Genomic DNA, 27,285 nt, shown 5'->3' with positions numbered 1-27,285 from the left:
AAACTTTACCCAAAATTCAAAATCGGCGAAAAATTTTGTTTTTTCTGGGCCATTTTTTTTTTCGTAAAAAAATGGCGCGACAGCGCCACCGACAAAAGTCAAAATACATTGCGCCTATGGGAGACGCCCCAAGGTCAACTTTGTCGTAGAGCTACGAAATTCGGAACACGCATTCCTCTTGTGAGGACAAAAAACAAATATTATTGTGGCCACGCCCCCAGAATTACCCTATGCCCGCCATCTTCCTTTGAAAATGAAAACACGCTGTGTTAGCCATTTTGTTCACGTCAAACTTTGACGAACTCCTCCTAGGGCGTTTTGCCCACCGACTTCAAAATCGGCGGACGTCCTCTGGACAAGTGGGGCATCTAAAGTTATCCAATTTTTTGAGATACCTTTTACGGTCTGTGTGTTGGACAACTTATTTTGTGATATTGCAGATCTAAAAATTGTTCCCATTTGATCAAAACAAGTCCGATTAGGACCAAATTTGAATCAGTTGTTCAACTTTCTAGTTTGGACAAGTTTATGCTGACAAAATTGAAATGGGCGCGATAGCGCCCCCTACAGAGTGACCTTTAAATTAACATTGAAGGTCAAAAATTAGTTTTACCAAAATTTTCTAAACTTTACCCAAAATTCTATTTTGGCGTCGCGATCAAAAAAGCCAATCAGACAAATGCCTTAATTTTTACGGCGTAGTTGTAGCGATGACATAAACCTCCCATGTTATCCCTATGGGAAAACCGCTAAATCTCTCGAATATCCACATTTTTATGTTTTACACTTTAATGAAGTCCTCCTAGTGCGTTTTGCCCACCAACCTCAAAATCGGTGTACGTCCTCTAGACAAGTGGGGCATCTAAAGTTATCCAAATTTTAAGGATAGCTTTTACGGTCTCTGTGCGACGGAGCCGTAAACTTTTCCCTGAATTCTGACTATTTGGCCTTCAGAGTGGCCTATAAACAATAGAGTTTTTCCAAATGACATTATATTTTGCACTAAATTCTAATTTGCAATCCTGATCATAAAAGTATGACAGCCAAAGTCATATTTTGTACGGCGTAACCGTAGCGATGACAGAAACATCCCATGATATCCTTATGGGAAAATCGTTGAATTGCTCAAATCACCACATTTTTACGCTTCAAACTTTAACAAACTCCTCCGTGGGCAATAGCTCGATCAAGCTTTACTTTGGGAAATATCATCTACACAAGCGGGGCATCAAAAGTTATCCATATTTATATTCCAAGTGCTACGGTCTCTGTGCGGCGGCGCAGCAAATTTGACTGACACTTGTGTTCATTTGCACTGGATTGGCCATGTCCAATGTGTCGCCGTCTGTCAAGTTCTTTTTTAATTCAACACAATAAGGGCGCCATCTTTATCAAGTCGAAAGCGCAGAGTCGGAAGGCCGGCGGCCCGCGAGGGCCGTTGGATGCCGCTTGCGGCTTTAATTTTTCTTGTTCTTCTGCTTTTTGAACTCTAATTTGACCCCCTGAACATGCTCAAAAACTCACCAAACTTTGCCCAAAATTCAGAATCGGCGAAAAATTTGATTTTTTCAGGGCCTTTTTTTTTTTCGTCAAAAAATGGCGCGACAGCGCCACCGACAAAAGTCAAAATACATTGCGCCTATGGGAGACGCCCCGAGGTCAACTTTGTCGTAAAGCTACGAAATTCGGGACACGCATTCCTCTCGTGAGGACAAAAAAAAAAAAATCATTGTGACCACGCCCCCAGACTTACCCTATGGCCGCCATCTTCCTTTGAAAATGAAAACACGCTGTGTTAGCCATTTTGTTCACGTCAAACTTTGACGAACTCCTCCTAGGGCGTTTTGCCCACCGACTTCAAAATCGGCGTACGTCCTCTGGACAAGTGGGGCATCTAAAGTTATCCAATTTTTTGAGATACCTTTTACGGTCTGTGTGCGGCGCAGCCGCAAAGTTGGACAACTTATTTTGGAATATTGCAGATCTAAAAATTGCTCCCATTTGATCAAAACGAGTCCGATTAGGACCAAATTTGAATCAGTTGTTAAACTTTCCGGTTTGGACCAGTTTATGATGACAAAATTGAAATGGGCGCGATAGCGCCCCCTACAGAGTGACCTTGAAATTAACATTGAAGGTCAAAAATTAGTTTTACCAAAATGTTCTAAACTTTACCCAAAATTCTATTTTGGCGTCCCGATCAAAAAAGCCAATCAGACAAATGCCTTATTTTTTACGGCGTAGTCGTAGCGATGACAGAAACCTCCCATGTTATCCCTATGGGAAAACCGCAAAATCTCTCAAATATCCACATTTTTATGTTTCACACTTTAACGAACTCTTCCTAGTGCATTTTGCCCACGAACCTCAAAATCGGTGTACGTCCTCTAGACAAGTGGGGCATCTAAATTTATCCAAATTTTAAGGATAACTTTTACGGTCTCTGTGCGACGGAGCCGGCAACGTTTCCCAGAATTCTGACTATTTGGCCTTCAGAGTGGCCTATAAACAAAAGAGTTTTTCCAAATGACATGATATTTTGAACAAAATTCTAATTTGCCATCCTGATCATAAAAGTATGAGAGCCAAAGTCATATTTTGTACGGCGTAACCGAAGCGTTGACAGAAACATCCCATGATATCCTTATGGGAAAATTGTAGAATCGCTCAAATCACCACATTTTTACGCTTCACACTTTAACAAACTCCTCCTAGGGCGATTGCCCGATCAAGCTCATATTTGGGGAAAATCATATACACAAACGGGGCATCAAAAGTTAGTCATATTTTGATTTTAAGTGGTACGGTCTCTGTGCCGTTGAGCTGCAAATATACTGTCACAAATGGGAAAACGCCAAATCTTTGAAATGTTCACATTTACGCTTCACACTTTAACGAACTCCTCCTAGTGCGTTTGGCCCACCGATCTCAAAATCAGTGTACCTGCTCTAGACAAGTGGGCCATCTAAAGTTATTCAAATTTTATCGATAACATTTACGGTCTCTGTGCAGCTGAGCCGCAAACTTTTCACAGAATTTGGACTATTTGGCCTTCAGAGTGGCCTATAAACAAGAGTTTTTCCAAATGACATGACCTTTTGCACACAATTCTCATTTGCCATCCCCAAAATAAAAAGTATGGGAGCCAAAATCATATTTGGTAAAGCGTAGCCGTAGCGATGACAGAAACATCCCATGTTATCCCTATGGGGAAACCGCAAAATCTCTAAAATGACCAAATTTTTACACTTCACACTTTAACAAACTCCTCCTAGGGCGAATACCCGATCAAGTTCATATTTGGGGAGAATCATCTACACAAGCGGGGCATCAAAAGTATCCATATTTTGATTTTAAGTACTAGGGTCTCTGTGCGGTAGAGCCGCAAATATATGTCACAAATGGGAAAAACGCCAAATCCTTGAAATGTTCACATTTATGCTTCACACTTTAATGAACTCCTCTGTGGGCAATAGCTCGATCAAGCTCATATTTTGGGAAAACAATCTACACAAGCGGAGCATCAAAAGTTATCCATATTTTTATTCCAAGTGTCACGGTCTCTGTGCGCTGGAGCTGCACATTTGACCGACATTTGTGTTCATTTGCACTGGTTAAGCACAGGATTGTACATGTCCAATGTGTCACTGTCTTAGTTCTTAGACAATTGCGTTAGCGCCATCTCTGTAAAATGCAGAGAGCAGAGTCGGAAGGCCGGCGGCCCGCGAGGGCCGTTGGATGCCGCTTGCGGCTTTAATTAGGCCCGAGCCCCAGCAGGGCGGAGGGCCTATTGCTCCCGCAACGCTGCCGAAGGCAGCGTTGCAACTGTCTGACCAAACATGCGGGCGCAGCCCGCATGTTTGGTACCCCGTCGCCCCTGGCAAGTACAGTGAACTAGCCCATGCCGAAGGCATGGATCATGCATACTTACTCCTGCTATGACAGAAATAGTCAACAATTAGTGAATGGGCGTAGCCCATTCACTAATTGTTGACAACAGCAGCGCGAAGCGCTGCATTCCTCCAAAAACCCTCCTGGCATCGTCCCGTACGCGAGAATCCATGCCGCAGGCATGGGCCATGCTTGTATCTGCTCAAATCAATGGAAGTCTATGGGGAGTGGGCGGGGCATCCCGACGGAATAGGGAGTGACGAGCACGTAAGCGCTCGTAATGATGATTCCACCCCATGGCGGCATGGGGAAGGCTTAGAGCTTTCAAACGATGTATAATTTGTTGTTATAGTGGAAACGGCTATATTGTTTTTGCTAAAAATATTATTATTATTTTTCTTGTTCTTCATCGCTTTGAACTCTAATTTGACCCCCTGAACATGCTCAAAAACTCACCAAACTTTGCCCAAAATTCAGAATCGGCGAAAAATTTAGTTTTTTCTGGGCCATTTTTTTTCCGTTAAAAAATGGCGCGACAGCGCCACCGACAAAAGTCAAAATACATTGCGCCTATGGGAGACGCCCCGAGGTCAACTTTGTCGTAGAGCTACGAAATTCAGAACACACATTCCTCTCATGAGGACAAAAAAAAAATATTATTGTGGCCACGCCCCCAGATTTACCCTATGGCCGCCATCTTCCTTTGAAAATGAAAACACGCTGTGTTAGCCATTTTGTTCACGTCAAACTTTGACGAACTCCTCCTAGGGCGTTTTGCCCACCGACTTCAAAATCGGCGGACGTCCTCTGGACAAGTGGGGCATCTAAAGTTATCCAATTTTTTTAGATACCTTTTACGGTCTGTGTGAGGCGCAGCCGCAAAGTTGGACAACTTATTTTGGAATATTGCAGATCTAAAAATTGCTCCCATTTGATCAAAACAAGTCCAATTAGGACCAAATTTGAATCAGTTGTTAAACTTTCTAGTTTGGACCAGTTTATGATGACAAAATTGAAATGGCCGCGATAGCGCCCCCTACAGAGTGACCTTTAAATTAACATTGAAGGTCTAAAATTAGTTTTACCAAAATTGTCTAAACTTTACCCAAAATTCTATTTTGCCGTCCCGATCACAAAAGCGAATCAGACAAATGCCTTAATTTTTACGGCGTAGTCGTAGCGATGACAGAAACATCCCATGTTATCCCTATGGGAAAACCACAAAATCTCTCAAATTACCACATTTTTATGTTTCACACTTTAACGAACTCCTCCTAGTGCGTTTTGCCCACCAACCTCAAAATCGGTGTACGTCCTCTAGACAAGTGGGGCATCTAAAGTTATCCACATTTTAAGGATAGCTTTTACGGTCTCTGTGCGACGGAGCCGCAAACGTTTCCCAGAATTCTGACTATTTGGCCTTCAGAGTGGCCTATAAGCAATAGAGTTTTTCCAAATGACATGATATTTTGAACAAAATTCTAATTTGCCATCCTGATCATGAAAGTATGAGAGCCGAAGTCATATTTTGTACGGCGTAACCGTAGCGATGACAGAAACATCCCATGTTATCCTTATGGGAAAATCGTTCAATCGCTCAAATCACCACATTTTTACGCTTCACACTTTAACGAACTCCTCCTAGGGCGATTGTCCGATCAAGTTCATATTTGGAGAATATCATCTACACAAGCGGGGCATCAAGACGTATCCATATTTTGATTCTAAGTGCTACGGTCTCTGTGTAGCGGACCCGCAAATATATGTCAGAAATGGGAAAACAGCGAAATCTCTAAAATGACCACATTTTTACGCTTCACACTTTAACAAACTCCTCCCAGGGCGATTGCCCGATCAAGCTCATATTTGGGGAAAATCATCTACACAAACGGGGCATCAAAAGTTATCCATATTTTGATTTTAAGTGGTACGGTCTCTGTGCCGTGGAGCTGCAAATATACTGTCACAAATGGGAAAAACGCCAAATCCTTGAAATGTTCACATTTACGCTTCACACTTTAACCAACTCCTCCTAGTGCGTTTGGCCCACCGATCTCAAAATCGGTGTACCTCCTCTATACAAGTGGGGCATCAAAAGTTATTCAAATTTTATGGATAACATTTACGGTCTCTGTGCAGCTGAGCCGCAAACTTTTCGCAGAATTTGGACTATTTGGCCTTCAGAGTGGCCTATAAACAAGAGTTTTTCCAAATGACATGACATTTTGCACACAATTCTCATTTGCCATCCCCAAATTAAAAGTATGGGAGCCAAAGTCATATTTGGTAAAGCGTAGCCGTAGCGATGACAGAAACATCCCATGTTATCCCTATGGGGAAACCGCAAAATCTCTAAAATGACCACATTTTTACACTTCACACTTTAACAAACTCCTCCTAGGGCGATTATCCGATCAAGTTCATATTTGGGGAGAATCATCTACACAAGCGGGGCATCAAAAGTTATCCATATTTTTATTCCAAGTGTCACGGTCTCTGTGCGCTGGAGCTGCACATTTGACCGATATTTGTCTTCATTTGCACTGGTTAAGCACAGCATTGTACATGTCCAATGTGTCACTGTCTTAGTTCTTAGACAATTGCGTTAGCGCCATCTCTATAAAATGCAGAGAGCAGAGTCGGAAGGCCGGCGGCCCGCGAGGGCCGTTGGATGCCGCTTGCGGCTTTAATTATTAGGCCCGAGCGCCACAAGCTGGCGAGAGGCCTATTAATCTTGTAAGGCCGTGCGAAGCACGGCTGCGAAAGTGCGCACGTAGTGCGCACGAAATCGAACGCGAAGCGCTCGCCCACTTCCAAACACTCACTAACGCACTCCTTCACTCATGCACGCCCCGTGCATACTAATTAGTAGTAGGAAAATGGAACATTACCGTTGTAAACGGGCGAAGCCCGTGCAAAAGTGCGCACTAAACGAGCACTTTACATTGAGATGACGACCGCAAAGCGGTCGTCATCCCCATATAAAGCACTCATTTGCGCTAAGTAGCTCACGAATACGTTCCCCATCTCTTGCATGTTCCGTGCATATAAGCATGTAATGCAAAAATTGAACATTATTACTGTATAGAGGGCCAAAAACACAAAGTGGGCGGAGCCCACTCAAAATTAACGAAAGTACCCGTCAGTGACCAGGGACCCACACCATAAGGTAGGAAAGCGCGAGCGCTTTCCGAAAATGTATAGTTTATGATATTTGAAAAATGGGAAACATTGTTTTCGCATCGGAATATTATTCTTTCTTTCTTCTTCTTCTCGGGACCAACCCCCCTATTTTTCACCCAGTGAACATTGACGAAAAGTCACAAAAATGTTCACACCTCTAAAAATCGTGCCTCTCTACATTCTGGCTGTTTCCCTTTTCTAAAATAAAAAAAAATTGGCGCGTCAGCGCCCCCAAATGTACCAAAAATGCATTGAGAGATGGGAAATGACCCAAAAAAAATCTGATCGTAGAATCATGAAATTTGGCGCAGAGGTAGATGGTGACAAGAGAAGTAAAAAATATTATTACGGCAACGCCGTCCGCCCAACCAAATGTCGGCCATATTGCTTCAAAAATGGCTAAACATGACTTCGGAGTTTTTCCAAACGTCGTACTTTTACGAACTCCTCCCAGGGCGTTAGCCCTAAAAAGCTGAAATTTGGTAAAAATGCTACTGAGGAGTGGGACATCAAAAGTTATCCAAATTACATTGATACCTGTCACGGTCTCTGTGCGGCGAAGCCGCAAACTGTAGCTAGAATTTCAGAAATCTCCCATATTTAAAATTTCTGCCGTTTGCGCGGATAAAGTCCGAATTGCGTCAAATTAGAATCAGTTGTTAAACTCTTTGCCCTAAACCTACTTGAAGTGAAATAAATTCATTTGGCGCCACAGCGCCCCCTACAGATTTTATATGGAGGTTAAATGTTTAGTTTTGCGAAATTATATGAAATTTGACACACAACTCAATTTTAGCATCCCCATCAAAAAAGTCAATGAGACCCATGTCATAATTGTTATGGCGTTGCCGTAACGATGACCGAAACCTTTCATGTTATTCCAATGGGGAAATCGCCAGAACATGTTTACACTTTAGACTTTCACAAACTCCTCCCAGGGCGTCAGCCCTATTAACCTGAAATTTGGTGAGACGCATCTTCAGGACCATCAAAAGTTATCCACATTTTCATTCAAAGAGTCACGGTGTCTGTGCGGCAAAGCCGCACATTTTGCCAAGAATTCAAAATAAAATAGCTTTTTGATGGTAAAACAAAGGGGAGAAGATGTGACAGCGTCACAGATTCAGCAGTAGGCGTAATAAAAGGACAATTGGGGCGCGTTAGCGCCCCCTCCTCTTGCGGTGTGGCGGCGGTGTGGCGGCGGCGTGGCGGCGGCGTGGCGAGGGCCGATCATTGCCGCTTGCGGCTATATTTAGGCCCGAGCCCCAGCAGGGGGAGGGCCTATTGCTCCCGCAACGCTGCCGAAGGCAGCGTTGCAACTGTCTGACCAAACATGCGGGCGCAGCCCGCATGTTTGGTACCCCGTCGCCCCTGGCAAGTACAGTGAACTAGCCCATGCCGAAGGCATGGATCATGCATACTTACTCCTGCTATGACAGAAATAGTCAACAATTAGTGAATGGGCGTAGCCCATTCACTAATTGTTGACAACAGCAGCGCGAAGCGCTGCATTCCTCCAAAAACCCTCCTGGCATCGTCCCGTACGCGAGAATCCATGCCGCAGGCATGGGCCATGCTTGTATCTGCTCAAATCAATGGAAGTCTATGGGGAGTGGGCGGGGCATCCCGACGGAATAGGGAGTGACGAGCGCGTAAGCGCTCGTAATGATGATTCCACCCCATGGCGGCATCGGGAAGGCTTAGAGCTTTCAAACGATGTATCATTTGTTGTTATAGTAAAAACGGCTATATTGTTTTTGCTAAAAATATTATTATTATTATTATTATTATTATTTTTCTTGTTCTTCTTCAGCGCTTTGATCTCTAATTTGACCCCCTGAACATGCTCAAAAACTCACCAAACTTTGCCCAAAATTCAGAATCGGCGAAAAATTTTATTTTTTCTGGGCCATTTTTTTTTTCGTTAAAAAATGGCGCGACAGCGCCACCGACAAAAGTCAAAATACATTGCGCCTATGGGAGACGCCCCGAGGTCAACTTTGGCGTAAAGCTACGAAATTCGGGACACGCATTCCTCTCGTGAGGATAAACAAAAAAAATCATTGTGGCCACGCCCCCAAACTTACCCTATGGCCGCCATCTTCCTTTGAAAATGAAAACAAGCTGAGTTAGCCATTTTGTTTACGTCAAACTTTGACGAACTCCTCCTAGGGCGTTTTGCCCACCGACTTCAAAATCGGCGTACGTCCTCTGGACAAGTGGGGCATCTAAAGTTATTCAATTTTTTGAGATACCTTTTACGGTCTGTGTGCGGCGCAGCCGCAAAGTTGGACAACTTATTTTGGAATATTGCAGGTCTAAAAATTGCTCCCATTTGATCAAAACCAGTCCGATTAGGACCAAATTTGAATCAGTTGTTAAACTTTCTAGTTTGGACCAGTTTAGGCTGACAAAATTGAAATGGCAGTGATAGCGCCCCCTACAGAGTGACCTTTAAATTAACATTGAAGGTCAAAAATTAGTTTTACCAAAATTGTCTAAACTTTACCCAAAATTCTATTTTGCCGTCCCGATCACAAAAGCCAATCACAAAAATGCCTAAATTTTTACGCCGTAGTCGTAGCGATGACAGAAACCTCCCATGTTATCCCTATGGGAAAACCACAAAATCTCTCAAATTACCACATTTTTATGTTTTACACTTTAACGAAGTCCTCCTAGTGCGTTTTGCCCACCAACCTCAAAATCGGTGTACGTCCTCTAGACAAGTGGTGTATCTAAAGTTATCCAAATTTTAAGGATAACTTTTACGGTCTTTGTGCGACGGAGCCGCAAACGTTTCCCAGAATTCTGACTATTTGGCCTTCAGAGTGGCCTATAAACAATAGAGTTTTTCCAAATGACATGATATTTTGAACGAAATTCTAATTTGCCATCCTGATCATAAAAGTATGAGAGCCAAAGTCATATTTTGTACGGCGTAACCGTAGCGTTGACAGAAACATCCCATGTTGTCCTTATGGGAAAATCGTAGAATCGCTCAAGTCACCACATTTTTACGCTTCACACTTTAACAAACTCCTCCTAGGGCGATTGTCCGATCAAGTTCATATTTGGAGAATATCATCTACACAAGCGGGGCATCAAAACTTACCCATATTTTGATTCTAAGTGCTACGGTCTCTGTGTGGCGGACCCGCAAATATATGTCAGAAATGGGAAAACAGCGAAATCTCTAAAATCACCACATTTTTACGCTTCACACTTTAACGAACTCCTCCTAGGCCGATTGCCCGATCAAGCTCATATTTGGGGAAAATCATCTACACAAACGGGGCATCAAAAGTTATCCATATTTTGATTTTAAGTGGTACGGTCTCTGTGCCGTGGAGCTGCAAATATACTGTCACAAATGGGAAAAACGTCAAATCCTTGAAATGTTCACATTTACGCTTCACACTTTAACAAACTCCTCCGTGGGCAATAGCTCGATCAAGCTTTACTTTGGGAAAAATCATCTACACAAGCGCGGCATCAAAAGTTATCCATATTTTTATTCCAAGTGCTACGGTCTCTGTGCGGCGGCGCAGCAAATTTGACTGACACTTGTGTTCATTTGCACTGGATTGGCCATGTCCAATGTGTCGCCGTCTGTCAAGTTCTTTTTTTATTCAACACACAATAAGGGCGCCATCTTTATCAAGTCAAAAGCGCAGAGTCGGAAGGCCGGCGGCCCGCGAGGGCCGTTGGATGCCGCTTGCGGCTTTAATTTTTATTATTTTTCTTGTTCTTCTGCTTTTTGAGCTCTAATTTGACCCCCTGAACATGCTCAAAAACTCACCAAACTTTGCCCAAAATTCAGAATCGGCGAAAAATTTTGTTTTTTCTGGGCCATTTTTTTTTTCGTTAAAAAATGGCGCGACAGCGCCACCGACAAAAGTCAAAATACATTGCGCCTATGGGAGACGCCCCGAGGTCAACTTTGGCGTAAAGCTACGAAATTCGGGACACGCATTCTCGTGAGGACAAAAAAAAATAAATATTGTGGCCACGCCCCCAGACTTACCCTATGGCCGCCATCTTCCTTTGAAAATGAAAACACGCTGTGTTAGCCATTTTGTTCACGTCAAACTTTGACGAACTCCTCCTAGGGCGTTTTGCCCACCGACTTCAAAATCGGCGTACGTCCTCTGGACAAGTGGGGCATCTAAAGTTATCCAATTTTTTGAGATACATTTACCGGTCTGTGTGCGGCGCAGCCGCAAAGTTGGACAACTTATTTTGGAATATTGCAGATCTAAAAATTGCTCCCATTTGATCAAAACGAGTCCGATTAGGACCAAATTTGAATCAGTTGTTAAACTTTCAAGTTTGGACCAGTTTAGCATGACAAAATTGAAATGGGCGCGATAGCGCCCCCTACAGAGTTGCCTTTGAGTGAACATTGATGGACAAAAACTGGTTTTACACAAATGTTCTAAACTTTGCCCAAAATTCTATTTTGGGGTCCCGAGCAAAAGGCCAATCAAACTTATGCCTTAATTTTTACGGCGTAGCCGTAACCATGACGGAAACCTCCCATGTTATCCCTATGGGAAAATTGCTAAATCTCTCGAATATCCACATTTTTCTGTTTCACACTTTAACGAACTCCTCCTAGTGCGTTTTGCCCACCGACCTCAAAATCGGTGTACGTCCCCTAGACAAGTGGGGCATCTAAAGTTATCCAAATTTTAAGGATAACTTTTACGGTCTCTGTGCGACGGAGCCACAAACTTTTCCCTGAATTCTGACTATTTGGCCTTCAGAGTGGCCTATAAACAATAGAGTTTTTCCAAATGACATTATATTTTGCAGAAAATTCTAATTTGCCATCCTGATCATAAAAGTATGAGAGCCAAAGTCATATTTTGTACGGCGTAACCGTAACGATGACAGAAACATCCCATGATATCCTTATGGGAAAATCGCGAAATTGCTCAAATCACCACATTTTTACGCTTCACACTTTAACGAACTCCTCCTAGGGTGATTGTCTGATCAAACTCATATTTGGGGAAAATCATCTACACAAGCGGGGCATCAAAAGCTATCCATATTTTTATTCTAAGTGCTACGGTCTCTGTGTGGCTGACCCGCAAATATATGTCACAAATGGGAAAACAGCGGAATCTCTAAAATGACCACATTTTTACGCTTCACACTTTAACGAACTCCTCCTAGGGCGATTGCCCGATCAAGCTCATATTTCAAGAATATCATCTACACAAGCGGGGCATCAAAAGTTATCCATATTTTGATTCTAAGTGCTACGGTCTCTGTGTGGCTGACCAGCAAATATATGTCACAAATGGGAAAACAGCGAAATCTCTAAAATGACCACATTTTTATGCTTCACACTTTAACAAACTCCTCCTAGTGCGAAAGCCCGATCAAGCTCATATTTGGGGGAAATCATCTACACAAACGGGGGATAAAAAATTAGTCATATTTTGATATTAAGTGGTACGGTCTCTGTGCCGTGGAGCTGCAAATATACTGTCACAAATGGGAAAACGCCAAATCTTTGAAATGTTCACATTTACGCTTCACACTTTAACAAACTCCTCCATGGGCAATAGCTCGATCAAGCTTTACTTTGGGAAATATCATCTACACAAGCGCGGCATCAAAAGTTATCCATATTTATATTCCAAGTGCTACGGTCTCTGTGCGGCGGAGCAGCAAATTTGACTGACACTTGTGTTGATTTGCACTGGATTGGCCATGTCCAATGTGTCGCCGTCTGTCAAGTTCTTTTTTTATTCAACACACAATAAGGGCGCCATCTTTATCAAGTCGAAAGCGCAGAGTCGGAAGGCCGGCGGCCCGCGAGGGCCGTTGGGTGCCGCTTGCGGCTTTAATTTTTCTTGTTCTTCTTCAGCGCTTTGAGCTCTAATTTGACCCCCTGAACATGCTCAAAAACTCACCAAACTTTGCCCAAAATTCAGAATCGGCGAAAAATTTTGCTTTTTTTGTGGGCCATTTTTTTTTCGTTAAAAAATGGCGCGACAGCGCCACCGACAAAAGTCAAAATACATTGCGCCTATGGGAGACGCCCCGAGGTCAACTTTGGCGTAAAGCTACGAAATTCGGAACACGCATTCCTCTTGTGAGGACAAACAAAAAAAATCATTGTAGCCACGCCCCCAGACTTACCCTATGGCCGCCATCTTCCTTTGAAAATGAAAACACGCTGTGTTAGCCATTTTTTTCACGTCAAACTTTGACGAACTCCTCCTAGGGCGTTTTGCCCACCAACTTCAAAATTGGCGTACGTCCTCTGGACAAGTGGGGCATCTAAAGTTATCCAATTTTTGGAGATACCTTTTACGGTCTGTGTGCGGCGCAGCCGCAAAGTTGGACAACTTATTTTGGAATATTGCAGATCTAAAAATTGCTCCCATTTGATCAAAACCAGTCCGATTAGGACCAAATTTGAATCAGTTGTTAAACTTTCTAGTTTGGACCAGTTTATGATGACAAAATTGAAATGGGCGCGATAGCGCCCCCTACAGAGTGACCTTTAAATTAACATTGAAGGTAAAAAATTAGTTTTACCAAAATGTTCTAAACTTTACCCAAAATTCTATTTTGGCGTCCCGATCAAAAAAGCCAATCAGACAAATGCCTTAATTTTTACGGCGTAGTCGTAGCGATGACATAAACTTCCCATGTTATCCCTATGGGAAAACCGCTAAATCTCTCGAATATCAACATTTTTCTGTTTCACACTTTAACAAACTCCTCCTAGTGCGTTTTGCCCACCAACCTCAAAATCGGTGTACGTCCTCTAGACAAGTGGTGCATCTAAAGTTATCCAAATTTTAAGGATAGCTTTTACGGTCTCTGTGCGACGGAGCCGCAAACGTTTCCCAGAATTCTGACTATTTGGCCTTCAGAGTGGCCTATAAACAATAGAGTTTTCCCAAATGACATGATATTTTGAACAAAATTCTAATTTGCCATCCTGATCATAAAAGTATGAGAGCCAAAGTCATATTTTGTACGGCGTAACCGTAGCGATGACAGAAATATCCCATGTTATCCTTATGGGAAAATCGCAGAATCGCTCAAATCACCACATTTTTACGCTTCACACTTTAATGAACTCCTCCTAGTGCGATTGTCCGATCAAGTTCATATTTGGAGAATATCATCTACACAAGCGGGGCATCAAAACTTGTCCATATTTTGATTCTAAGTGCTACGGTCTCTGTGTGGCGGACCCGCAAATTTATGTCAGAAATGGGAAAACAGCGAAATCTCTAAAATGACCACATTTTTACGCTTCACACTTTAACGAACTCCTCCTAGGGCGATTGCCCGATCAAGCTCATATTTGGGGAGAATCATCTACACAAGCGGGGCATCAAAAGTTAGTCATATTTTGATTTTAAGTGGTACGGTCTTTGTGCCGTGGAGCTGCAAATATACTGTCACAAATGGGAAAACCGCCAAATCCTTGAAATGTTCACATTTACGCTTCACACTTTAACAAACTCCTCCCTGGGCAATAGCTCGATCAAGCTTTACTTTGGGAAATATCATCTACACAAGCGGGGCAGCAAAAGTTATCCATATTTTTATTCCAAGTGCTACGGTCTCTGTGCGGCGGCGCAGCAAATTTGACTGACACTTGTGTTGATTTGCACTGGATTGGCCATGTCCAATGTGTCGCCGTCTGTCAAGTTCTTTTTTTAATTCAACACAATAAGGGCGCCATCTTTATCAAGTCGAAAGCGCAGAGTCGGAAGGCCGGCGGCCTGCGAGGGCCGTTGGATGCCGCTTGCGGCTTTAATTCTTTCTTCTTTCTTCTTCTCGGGACCAACCCCCCTATTTTTCACCCAGTGAACATTGACGAAAAGTCACAAAAATGTTCACACCTCTAAAAATCGTGCCTCTCTACATTCTGGCTATTTCCCTTTTCTAAAATAAAAAAAATTGGCGCGTCAGCGCCCCCAAATGTACCAAAAATGCAGAGAGAGATGGGAAATGACCCAAAAAAAATCTGATCGTAGAATCATGAAATTTGGCGCCGAGGTAGATGGTGACAAGAGAAGTAAAAAATATTATTACAGCAACGCCGTCCGCCCAACCAAATGTCGGCCATATTGCTTCAAAAATGGCTAAACATGACTTCGGAGTTTTTCCAAACGTCGTACTTTTACGAACTCCTCCCAGGGCGTTGGCCCTAAAAAGCTGAAATTTGGTGAAAATGCTACTGAGGAGTGGGACATCAAAAGTTATCCAAATTACATTGATACCTCTCACGGTCTCTGTGCGGCGAAGCCGCAAACTGTAGCTAGAATTTCAGAAATCTCCCATATTTAAAATTTCTGCCGTTTGCGCAGATAAAGTCCGAATTGCGTCGAATTAGAATCAGTTGTTAAACTCTTTGCCCTAAACCTACTTGAAGTGAAATAAATTCATTTGGCGCCACAGCGCCCCCTACAGATTTTATATGGAGGTTAAATGTTTAGTTTTGCGAAATTATATGAAATTTGACACACAACTCAATTTTGGCATCCCCATCAAAAAAGTCAATGAGACCCATGTCATAATTGTTATGGCGTTGCCGTAACGATGACCGAAACCTTTCATGTTATTCCAATGGGGAAATCGCCAGAACATGTTTACACTTTAGACTTTCACGAACTCCTCCCAGGGCGTTAGCCCAATTAACCTGAAATTTGGTGAGACTCATCTTCAGGGGTGGACCATCAAAAGTTATCCACATTTTTATTCAAAGAGTCACGGTGTATGTGCGGCAAAGCCGCACATTTTGCCAAGAATTCAAAATAAAATTGCTTTTTGATGGTAAAACAAAGGGGAGAAGATGTGACAGCGTCACAGATTCAGCAGTAGGCGTAATAAAAGGACAATTGGGGCGCGTTAGCGCCCCCTCCTCTTGCGGCGTGGCGGCGGTGTGGCGGCGGCGTGGCGAGGGCCGATCATTGCCGCTTGCGGCTATATTTATTATTATTATTATTAGGCCCGAGCACCACAAGCTGGCGAGAGGCCTATTAATCTCGTAAGGGTTAGCACGGCTGCGAAAGTGCGCACGTAGTGCGCACGAAATCGAGCGCGAAGCGCTCGCCCACTTCCAAACACTCACTAACGCACTCCTTCACTCATGCACGCCCCGTGCATACTAATTAGTAGTAGGAAAATTGAACATTACCGTTGTAAACGGGCGAAGCCCGTGCAAAAGTGCGCACTAAACGAGCACTTTACATTGAGATGACGACCGCAAAGCGGTCATCATCTCAATGTAAAGCACTCATTTGCGCTAAGTAGCTCACGAATACGTTCCCCATCTCTTGCATGTTCCGTGCATATAAGCATGTAATGCAAAAATTTAACATTATTACTGTATAGAGGGCCAAAAACACAAAGTGGGCGGAGCCCACTCAAAATTAACGAAAGTACCCGCCAGTGACCAGGGACCCACACCATGAGGTAGAAAATGCATAGTTTATGATATTTGAAAAATGGAAAACATTGTTTTCACATCGGAATATTATTTCTTTCTTCTTCTTCTTCTTCTTCTTCTTCTTCTTCTTCTTCTTCTTCTTCTTCTTCTTCTTCTTCTTCTTCTTCTTCTTCTTCTTCTTCTTCTTCGTCTTCTTCTTCTTCTTCTTCTTCTTCTTCTTCTTCTTCTTCTTCTTCTTCTTCTTCTTCTCGGGACCAACCCCCCTATATTTCACCCAGTGAACATTGACGAAAAGTCACAAAAATGTCGGCCATATTGCTTCAAAAATGGCTAAACATGACTTCGGAGTTTTTCCAAACGTCGTACTTTTACAAACTCCTCCCAGGGCGTTGGCCCTAAAAAGCTGAAATTTGGTGAAAATGCTACTGAGGAGTGGGACATCAAAATTTATCCAAATTACATTGATACCTGTCACGGTCTCTGTGCGGCGAAGCCGCAAACTGTAGCAAGAATTTCAGAAATCTCCCAAATTTTACATTTCTGCCGTTTGCGCAGATAAAGTCCGAATTGCGTCAAATTAGAATCAGTTGTTAAACTCTTTGCCCTAAACCTACTTGAAGTGAAATAAATTAATTTGGAGCCACAGCGCCCCCTACAGATTTTATATGGAGGTTAAATGTTTAGTTTTGCGAAATTATATGAAATTTGACACACAACTCAATTTTAGAATCCCCATCAAAAAAGTCAATGAGACCCATGTCATAATTGTTATGGCGTTGCCGTAACGATGACCGAAACCTTCCATGTTATTCCAATGGGGAAATCGCCAGAACATGTTTACACTTTAGACTTTCACGAACTCCTCCCAGGGCGTTAGCCCAATTAACCTGAAATTTGGTGAGACTCATCTTCAGGGGTGGACCATCAAAAGTTATCCACATTTTTATTCAAAGAGTCACGGTGTATGTGCGGCAAAGCCGCACATTTTGCCAAGAATTCAAAATAAAATTGCTTTTTGATGGTAAAACAAAGGGGAGAAGATGTGACAGCGTCACAGATTCAGCAGTAGATGTAATAAAAGGATAATTGGGGCGCGTTGGCGCCCCCTCCTCTTGCGGCGTGGCGGCGGCGTAGCGAGGGCCGATCATTGCCGCTTGCGGCTATATTTATTATTATTATTATTATTATTATACTTATTTATTTAAATGCATAAAACACAAAACAAAGAACAAGACACAGAGACCAAAAAAAAATCTAATTAGGTACAAATTAGATTTTATCCCATTTTTTTTTTAATATCACTTATAATTTGGGTCCAGTCCTTGATTGATGGTGCAGTTTGAGTCATACATAATTTATAATTGCTTCTTTCCTGCAGAACAATTTTAATTTCAGCTGCCCTCATCTGTATTGAATATTATTGGCCTGAAGAATAGTGTTGCATCATATGAAACCCAGCCATTTAAACAATAATTTTCTAAGCGGCCTTAGTTTCTCTTCACTACATCAGATGTGTCTTTTTGAACTGGCTAATTAGTAAAGAAATTATGATAAACATATGGTTGTACTGTATGGATTGTTTACGCAATCATTTATCCATCCATCCATCCATTTTCTACCGCTTGTTCCCTTTCGGGGTCGCGGGTGACTGGAGCCTATCCCAGTGACTTCGGGCCTTAGGCGGGGTACATCCTGGACAGTGGCCAACTTGTCGCAGGGCTGACACAGAGACATAGACATTACAGACAGTTCACTCTCACATTCAATCACTAGGGCCAATTTATCCCAGATAAATGCATTTTGTTATTATTTTTTTTGCAAAAGTGAAGTTATGCAAAGTTACTAAATCTGTGGGCTTTGCTACGCGTTTGAAACAAATATTGGTGTTGTCAAATATGATTATGTTGGACACAACCGCAAGAGAAATATTGAACAAAACATAAATTAGTTTTATTCCTCTGCTGCATTTTCACACTGTAATGTAATGTAACTTACTGTGAAAATGTTTTAAATATTTAGAAGACAGTACTCTGATTGGACCATGTAGCAGAATACATACAAATACATTTTAAAGCTCGTATTTGAGATTCTGTAAACATTTTCAAAGTATACTTCCAACAGTGATCACGGACTGGTTCAGCTTTAGTTTAGTTACTAACAATGGTAACTGGGATAACGAGTTATAAATGCATTTAACATCCCTATTTACAGTTTTCCTGGTAATTTGGTCATAATAATGGGTCAGGGTAAATCATATTATCATGAAATACATTGTAATGGCTGATGTCTGCAGCAAAGCAAAGTGCTACTGGCAAAATAATCAACTTAAATAGGATAAAATATGCTCAGCTGCCATTGCTGTCATAGATTGAAATAACAAAGACAGTGAAACATTTGAGCTTATAATAGTGGTGCTAGTGGATGTATTTATGCTTCCTATGATAAGCGGCAGGTCCTTCTTGAACTGTGGATAAATAAAACTGTAATTTGTGACGTTATAGTTTCCCTCTCACTCAAATCTACTCCACCCAAAGGTCCACTTGAACTACCGGAAGCTACAGATCCACCCGTCGCAGCTGATGTTCCGCGTGGAAGCCCCGCCCGTCCACGGTCACCTGCGCCTGGACCTCCTGCCCAGCTCGGACCTGTATTCAGACGGGGCCCGGGAGGCGGCTGCATTGGAGCGCGAGCTGACCTTCAGCGTGGTGGACCTGTGGCAGGGCCGGGTCATGTACGTCCACAGTGGATCCGAGGAGCCCGACGACTTCTTCATGTTCTCGGTCTTCAGCAGCGGCAAGAAAGCGCTCCCCCTGTTTCTGAAAGGCAACCGTCTGCACCGCTTTGACGTCAGCATCAGTCCGGTCAACGACGCTCCGGTGCTGAGTCTGCCGGAGGGAAACCGCTTCACCATGCTGGAAAACTCCAAGAGAAAGGTAGAGGAGGCACCGTTTACTCTGTCCTCCGTGCGTCTGATACGTTTATTTGCAAAACCCACAGCTGACGACGGAAGTGCTGAGAGTGACCGATCCGGACAGCGCTCCAGAGGATTTGGTGTTTAACTCGCTGGCAGATATAAGGACGGAGGCGGGATACCTGGAACACCACGACTACCCTGACAGGTTTGTGGTTTGCTTTTCAAAAATATTACACACATATACAGTGTTTTTTTGTTTTTTTTAAAGATATCTAATCCTAAATCTTTGTTTGCTCTTAGAGACTTGTTCATTTTAGCTGCTCACAATTTAAATTACAAATGCAAACAGGTTTAGTCCTTGTGTGGACTTTGTGTGGTCCTGATCTAGTCCTGATTTAGTCATGGGCAGTGTTGGGGAGTAACTATATTCGGACTACAGTCACTTTCATAAATGCAAAGTAAATACATCATGCAATTAAAGCTTTGAACTGCATGATAACGAAAAACAAAAATAGAAACTCAGCTTTTGCATGTGTGATTTTTTTTATTCTCTAGTCAGCGATAATTAAATACATAGCAAACGGTGAAAACAAATATAAAGTTGTTGTAATCCTCTGCTGCATTCTTACGTTATAATGTAATACGACTTAAAGTATTTTAAGTGTTTAGAAGACAGTACTCTGATTGGACCATGTAACATACATACACAATACATTTTAAAGCTTGTATTCAATATTCTGTAACTAAATACATTTTCAGAGTATACTTCCAAACACTGATAAAGGACTGGTTCAGGTGTAGTTCAGTTCAGTCCTAGTTTAGTCCCAAGTTTGTTATGATTCATGTGCAAGTTTGAAGTCGATGCCAAGCACAATTCACTTTTATACAATTTTTAACAGAACAATAGGTCAGTTTTGGGTTAGATGCATATACTAATACTGTAATACACATTGTTTCAGCTTTATTATTAACAAAATAAACGTTCCCAATCATTACACAATTGCTTCATGTCTTATAGGCCCATTAATATATTCTCTCTGCAAGACCTGAGGAGCGATAAGATCAGTTTTAGCCACAGTGGGCTCCCAAACTGCAGACTTCCCCTGCGAGTGAGTGATGGGGAAAAGGTAAGAGGCTGGACATTTGGATCAGTATTGTAAAAATGATTGTAAAATATGCTCATCTCCGTCCTCACTCGCCATCCAGTTCAGCAACACTGTCACATTAAGGATCACGGCGGTTCCTCTCGAATACAAACTCATCAACAACAGCGGTTTGGAGGCGGGCCAGGGCAGATCGGCCATCATTTCAACCAATCAGCTCGCTGTTCAAGTCAACGTCGCTGACCAGGGATTGGATATTCGCTACGACGTCACCGAGCCGCCCCGATACGGCGACCTCCAGAGGCTGCACTCCAGTGGCGAATGGAAATCCACAACTTCCTTCGCCCAGAAGCTTCTGGAGAAAGAGCGCATCAGATATGTCAACACGTACTACGGCCTCCAGAGTCAAAGCAATGCCACCGACCAGTTCAAATGCAAAGTTAGCATCGGCTCGCATGTCACAGAGGAGGTCGTCGTCGCCATAGCTCTGCACTGGTTACACTTTAAGGTTACGCGAAGCAAAATGGAGCTAAACGGCCTTCAGGAAGCAGTTATAACTCCGGACGATCTTCACGCCTTTTCCAAAGGTGTCAGAGTAGACGAAAGCGAGCTGTATTTCAGACTTTTAACCATTCCTAAGAAAGGACAGTTACATTTCAACAGCAACATTCTTCAAATGAACTCAACTTTCAGCCAGAAGAATATCACAGACGGTTTGATCGCTTATAAACTTTTCAACAAAGTGCAAGAAGACGCAAGAGATGCTTTTAGTTTTCAGCTACACACGCCGCAAGCCGATTCTGCCAGTTACGACTTCAGAATGAACATCAGAGCAGAGTCCAATGCGGTTACCGTGCAAAATAAAGGGCTTTCCATTTCAGAAGGGGCCAGCAAAGTCATCACACAAGATGTCCTGTTCACGCACACGGCGAGCAACCGGGACGTGGAATACAAAGTCGTGACACCTCCAAGAAACGGTTATCTCCGAAGGATAAACCTCTCCAACTCCACCTCCATCAATGACAATATTGTAACGTTCACAAATCAAGATATAATACAGGAAAGAGTTATGTACGTGCACGATGACAGTGAAACCAAGCAGGACTTCTTCACCTTTCAAACCGCCGTGTCCAAACCGCAGAAGCACGGCGTCAAAAAGGAGGACAGGGAGCCAGAGGAGCACAGGTTCAACATTTCCGTGCAGCTCGTGAACGATCAGAAGCCGGTGCGCGTGGTGGACAAGGCTTTCCACGTGGCGCGGGACGGACAGAGGCTGGTGACCCTGAGTGACCTGCGCTTTCGGGACGAGGACTCGGACTTTGACGACAGCTGGTTGGTGTACACACGGAGGGGGATCCCGATGGGCGAACTGGTGCTGGCCAGTGACGCCAACCACAAGGTGTATGAGTTCACACAGCGCGATCTTCAGCAGGTCAGCACGAGCTTCTACATCGCAGTGTGAAAATGCACTGTTTGAAAATTATAATGATTCAACTTTTGCATTAGTATTTGGTACATTTGGGAAGACAGTAGTGGAATTGTTAGAGTCCAAATGAAATAATAATAAATGCAAATAAAGGTTTAAAAGGTAGTCATCGGGAAACTGTTTTACAAATCAAGACGTTTCAACTTCTGTTTGAGAGTCATTTTCAATCTAAGGGGCAGGTCTGAGAAGCTATTTAGATTTATTCTGCTCTTAAGCATTGCCCATAGTAGAAACGTTTCTATGATGGATCACTCCTGGAAGAAGGAGAGATTACAACGCTATAAATCCAATGCAGTGTCTTATTACTAAATTACAATAAATATTCCAAACCAAAATACCTGAATACCAGCAAGTTATGTTCTGATGTAGCTCAGTCTGGCTAACTACCTCTTCCCTCTTCTTTACAAAAATGATAAAACAATCACTGACATCCAATTTTCAAATCAAAAGCATATTTACTGTTTCCATGGAGACAAGCAGATGGCACCACCAGACCAAGTTATAAGTCAGATCTGTGGAGCACCACAATAAGAATGTGTGTTTTGCAAGGTACATTTTAGCAGTAAAACAGTTGTAATCCAGTAAGTGTAATATTAGATCATTAAAATGCCACAGTGTGGACCATTCCAGGTAAAAAGAAGTAAAGTTAAAGTTCAAAAGTAATTGTAGAAATATACAAGTAGAAGTACTGCTCTTGAATCTTTACTTTTAATTGTTATGTTATCTGTAAATACATCTGACAAAAAAGTATCGACCTTATTTGACTCCAGTCTTTCTCCTAATCTTTCAGAACAAGGTCTTGTTTATCCACAGAGGAGTGAGTTCTGGGCGTTTTGTGCTCTTCGTGACTGATGGGAAACACTACGTGTCCACTCTGCTGGAGGTAACCATCACTGCACTTGATCTTATAATCAAATGGACAAATGAATCCGTTGTCATTCATGTTCACTGCAGGTAGTGGCTCAAGATCCTTACTTACAAGTGGAAAACAATACAGGCGTCATGGTGCAGCGCGGCGGAGTCTCAATCGTGACATCTGCAAACCTCAGCGTCCTCAGCAATCTGGACATCCAAGACCCCGAGGAGGTGACATTTGAAGTGTTCCTCCCTCCGGACCGTGGCCTCCTCCACTTCATCGACAAAGACTTTGAACCTGTGACAGAAGCAGACGCCGTTTCCACGTTTACTCAGCAGGATTTGGTGAACGGGCGCTTGGCTTATCACCACGACGGAAGCCAGGAGCTGTTTGACATGTTTAATGTAACAGCCAGAGCCAGAGAAAGGAGTTTAAGTCACGATTCGAACACAGGGAGGAGAGAAGTTCATTTGGACATTGGAATAGCAGTGAAAATTTACCTGGAAAGCCACCAGAGGGCGCCAACGGTCCTCACGGTTCAGCCTGTGGTCGTGGAGGAGGGCTGCAATATCTCTATTAGCAGACAATATTTAGAGGTAATCGTCAAACTGTTTATTTTAAATTATAATAAACAATACTGAATAACTGTGCTTTCTCTTTTACAGGTGGTCCATGAGAACACTCGACCGCCAGAGATAGTTTTCACCGTTAAAAGCGCTCCATCTTTTGGCTCGATCCAGAGGAATTTGTCAGGCCAGGTGGAGTTTTATTATTTTTTCCTCAACTTGGACATTTCATGGTTTGCATATAGTTGTATGCTTTGATTCTAGGACTTTTTGAATACATATTGTGCCTTTCTTGAATACTGCGTCTCAATCAGTGATGAGAAGAACACTTTAAAGATGTATTTAGTTACTGTATACTGAATATCTGCGCACTTGGAATACTTTTACGTAGAGTTGGAATACCACAATCTGAGTTGTAACACTGGAATTTCCCCATTGTGGGACACATAAAGGTTCTCTTATCTTATCTTATTAAATTATAGTGTAAAAATGCAATATATAATTAAAAAAAACACTTGCATTTTCATGATTACTTACCCTAGATAAAGAAAAATCCCACATGCCCTCACTTCAAGAGCGGTGTTTTCTCATTTCAGTGCAGTGTGAAGTGTAAATTGCGTGTTCAAATACCATAGTGTGTTCTTTTTATTTTAGAAAAGTATCTGTTTTCTGAATACCAGACAAATGACTGTGTAACTGTATCAAAATGTAGTTCACAACCGCACCAAGGACACAGCCACAGTATGTACAGGGTTCAAACCAGTGCACTCTAACCACTGAGCCACAGCTCCTCCAGATTGAAGGAGGCAGACTTTCCCACTCTCTGAAACAAAAATTGTGAAGAATAATGTTTGCCATGTTATGTCCTGGTTGCACTTCTTCTGGTCAAAGCTGATAATTGTCTGTTTTTCCTTTTAGTACCAGATCTAACCTGTAGTTTTGAGAAGAATCATTTGAAAATGTATTGTAGAAAACGGAATGTATTTGTCACATGGTCCAATTTGAGTATTGTAAACTGAATACTTGGAATACTTGAAGTGGTATTATATTATAGTGTAAAAATGTGACAAAAACGGCATAATGTTTGTTGCACCATTTCTTATGCATTTATTTATAACTAACTTGAGAGAGAACGATCACAGCTGCACCACCGCAAATGTTTCTGTTTTTCTCTCAAATACCACACAGTTTGATGCCCGACATATGTGATCAAGTCCTACAATGTATTACTTTGAGTTTAGTATTCTGGATATCACTGGACTTCATCAACACCAGCATCAACAGTGTCACCACTCACAAACAGATTACTACATTCCCGAACCAGAAGCCGTGGATGAACAGAGAAGTCCGCCTACTGCTGAAGGCACGTGACGCCGCCTTCAGATCTGGCGATGCACAGGCTTACTCTTCATCCAGGGCTGACCTGAAGAGGGGCATCAGGGAGGCCAAGCACAGCCACAAGCTAAGGATTGAGGAGCACTTTAAGAACAACTCCGATCCCCGACGCATGTGGCAGGGCATCCAGGCCATAACTGACTACAAACCCACCAACACCACCCCAACATCCAACGACGCCTCCTTCCTGGACGAGCTTAACAGCTTTTATGCTCGCTTTGAGAGGGATAACCAGGAGCCAGCCATTAAGGCTGTGCTCACGACAGGACACCAACCCCTCACACTCTCCCTCACCGACGTATCTGCTGCACTGAGTAGGACCAATGCACGTAAGGCTGCTGGCCCCGATGGCATCCCTGGACGTGTGCTCAGGACTTGTGCTGGGCAGCTAGCTGGGGTCTTGACTGACATTTTCAACCTGTCACTGGCCCAAGCAGCTGTCCCCACATGCTTCAAAACCACCTCCATCGTGCCAGTGCCAAAACATTCCAAAGCTGAGAGCCTCAACGACTTCCGCCCTGTTGCACTCACCCCCACCATCATGAAGTGCTTCGAGAGGCTGGTCCTGGCTCACCTCAAAACCTGCCTACCACCCACACTGGACCCCTTCCAATTTGCCTACCGCCAGAATAGGAGCACGGAGGATGCCATCTCTACGGCATTACACTCCGCCCTTGCTCACCTGGACAAAAACAACACCTATGTGAGAATGCTGTTCATTGACTTTAGCTCAGCATTCAACACCATCATCCCCTCCAAACTGATGACCAAACTCAGTGACCTGGGTATCGATGCTTCCCTCTGCAACTGGGTTCTGGACTTCCTAACCAACAGACCCCAGTTTGTTAAGCTGGAAAACCACACCTCCTCTACACTCATCCTGAACTCCGGTGTCCCACAGGGCTGTGTGCTGAGTCCTCTCCTCTACTCCCTCTTCATCCACGACTGCACACCTGTACATGGTTCTAACACCATTGTCAAGTTTGCAGACGACACAACGGTGGTTGGCCTCATCAGCAACAACGATGAGACGGCGTATAGAGAAGAGGTTCAGCATCTGGCAGTGTGGTGCGCCGCCAACAACCTGGCTCTCAATACCAAGAAGACCAAAGAGCTCATCGTGGACTTCAGGAAGAAGAGTGGCACACACACCCCCATCCTTATCGACGGGACGGAGGTCGAGCGTGTCACCAGCTTCAAGTTCCTGGGTGTCCACATCTCCGAGGATCTCTCTTGGTCTCTCAACACCTCAACCCTGGTCAAGAAGGCACACCAGCGTCTCTTCTTCCTGAGGAGGTTGAAGAAGGCCCACCTGTCTCCTCTGATCTTGGTGAACTTTTACCGCTGCACCATCGAGAGCATCCTTACCAACTGTGTCTCAGTATGGTATGGCAGCTGCTCTGCTGCGGACCGGAAGTCACTCCAGAGGGTGGTGAAAACCGCCCAACGCATCACAGGTTCCTCACTCCCCTCCATTGAGACTGTCCAGAGCAAGAGGTGTCTGCGGAGGGCGCGCAGCATCGTCAGAGACAGCTCTCACCCCAGCCACCAACTGTTTGCCCTCCTCCCCTCCGGGAGGCGCTACAGGGTGCTCCGTTCCCGGACCAGTAGGTTCAGGAAAAGCTTCCTCCCTGCAGCGGTCATCCTGCTGAACTCTCTACCTCAATGTCCCCCCCCCCCCCCCCCCACACACACACACACACACACACACACAGACATGCACATACAGAGACTGTAGACTGCCACACACACACACAGTGATTGTGGACAACTGCTCATACCCCATACTGCCCCCTACTGTACATTCTGTATTTATTCACTGATTCACTTTACATACTCTGCACTTTTAACTGCTGTTTTGCACTTCTGGTTGATGCTAACTGCATTTCGTTGTCTTAGTACCTGTACTCTGTGCAATGACAATAAAGTTGAATCCAATCCAATCCAAACCAAATGAAAGAGTAACTGTCAGAATACAGTTATATCTCGGCACATGCTGCAAATAAAGTTACTTCCCAACTCTCACTGCGAGCTATCATCAACATCTGTTTTGTCTTTTACGTTTTTTACAGGGAAATACAGGGACGGCCATATCGACCTTTACCCAAGAAGATATTAACCAGGGTTTGATTTTTTACCATCAACATGTGTCGAAAAGCACAAACGACTCTGTTCTACTGGAAGCAACCAATGGAGTGACCACAGCTGGACCCATCAGGCTGGAGGTGGACGTCATGCCACTGCTTCTGCCACTGAAGGTATCACTCCACAAGAGATGAGAAATGCCTTCAAAAATACATTACTATGCATTGTTTGAGTAAATACAGTGACATATCCGTGCAAACGTCTTTGCAGTACGTGTATAGATACAGAAATGTGCATCGTGATACTTTTAAACAACATCAGTGATGAATAAACTGCAGTTATGATTTATTATAACTCTGCAGTTTATAAA

The 27,285-nt window shown here is 43.3% G+C and overlaps 1 protein-coding gene across 1 annotated transcript in view; it reads left to right on the top strand.

Annotated features, from left to right (window-relative positions):
• Positions 1 to 27,285, top strand: part of LOC140367164 (chondroitin sulfate proteoglycan 4-like) — a 55,930-nt gene that overhangs the window by 13,762 nt on the left and 14,883 nt on the right. The window contains exons 4-11 of the mRNA XM_072453516.1: positions 19,045 to 19,443; positions 19,508 to 19,629; positions 20,443 to 20,551; positions 20,631 to 21,959; positions 22,804 to 22,896; positions 22,968 to 23,465; positions 23,535 to 23,627; positions 26,903 to 27,088. Of these exons, the coding sequence (XP_072309617.1) occupies positions 19,045 to 19,443; positions 19,508 to 19,629; positions 20,443 to 20,551; positions 20,631 to 21,959; positions 22,804 to 22,896; positions 22,968 to 23,465; positions 23,535 to 23,627; positions 26,903 to 27,088 (2,829 nt within the window). The remainder of the gene's footprint in view (positions 1 to 19,044; positions 19,444 to 19,507; positions 19,630 to 20,442; positions 20,552 to 20,630; positions 21,960 to 22,803; positions 22,897 to 22,967; positions 23,466 to 23,534; positions 23,628 to 26,902; positions 27,089 to 27,285) is intronic.

This window comes from Eucyclogobius newberryi, unplaced genomic scaffold (assembly GCF_026437365.1).
Source record: "Eucyclogobius newberryi isolate DKJ021-1_F unplaced genomic scaffold, fEucNew1.0.hap1 SCAF_2, whole genome shotgun sequence".
NCBI classification, from domain to species: domain Eukaryota; kingdom Metazoa; phylum Chordata; class Actinopteri; order Gobiiformes; family Gobiidae; genus Eucyclogobius; species Eucyclogobius newberryi.
Note: the sequence above shows the minus strand (reverse complement) of the source record. Positions and strands in the feature narration are given on the sequence as shown.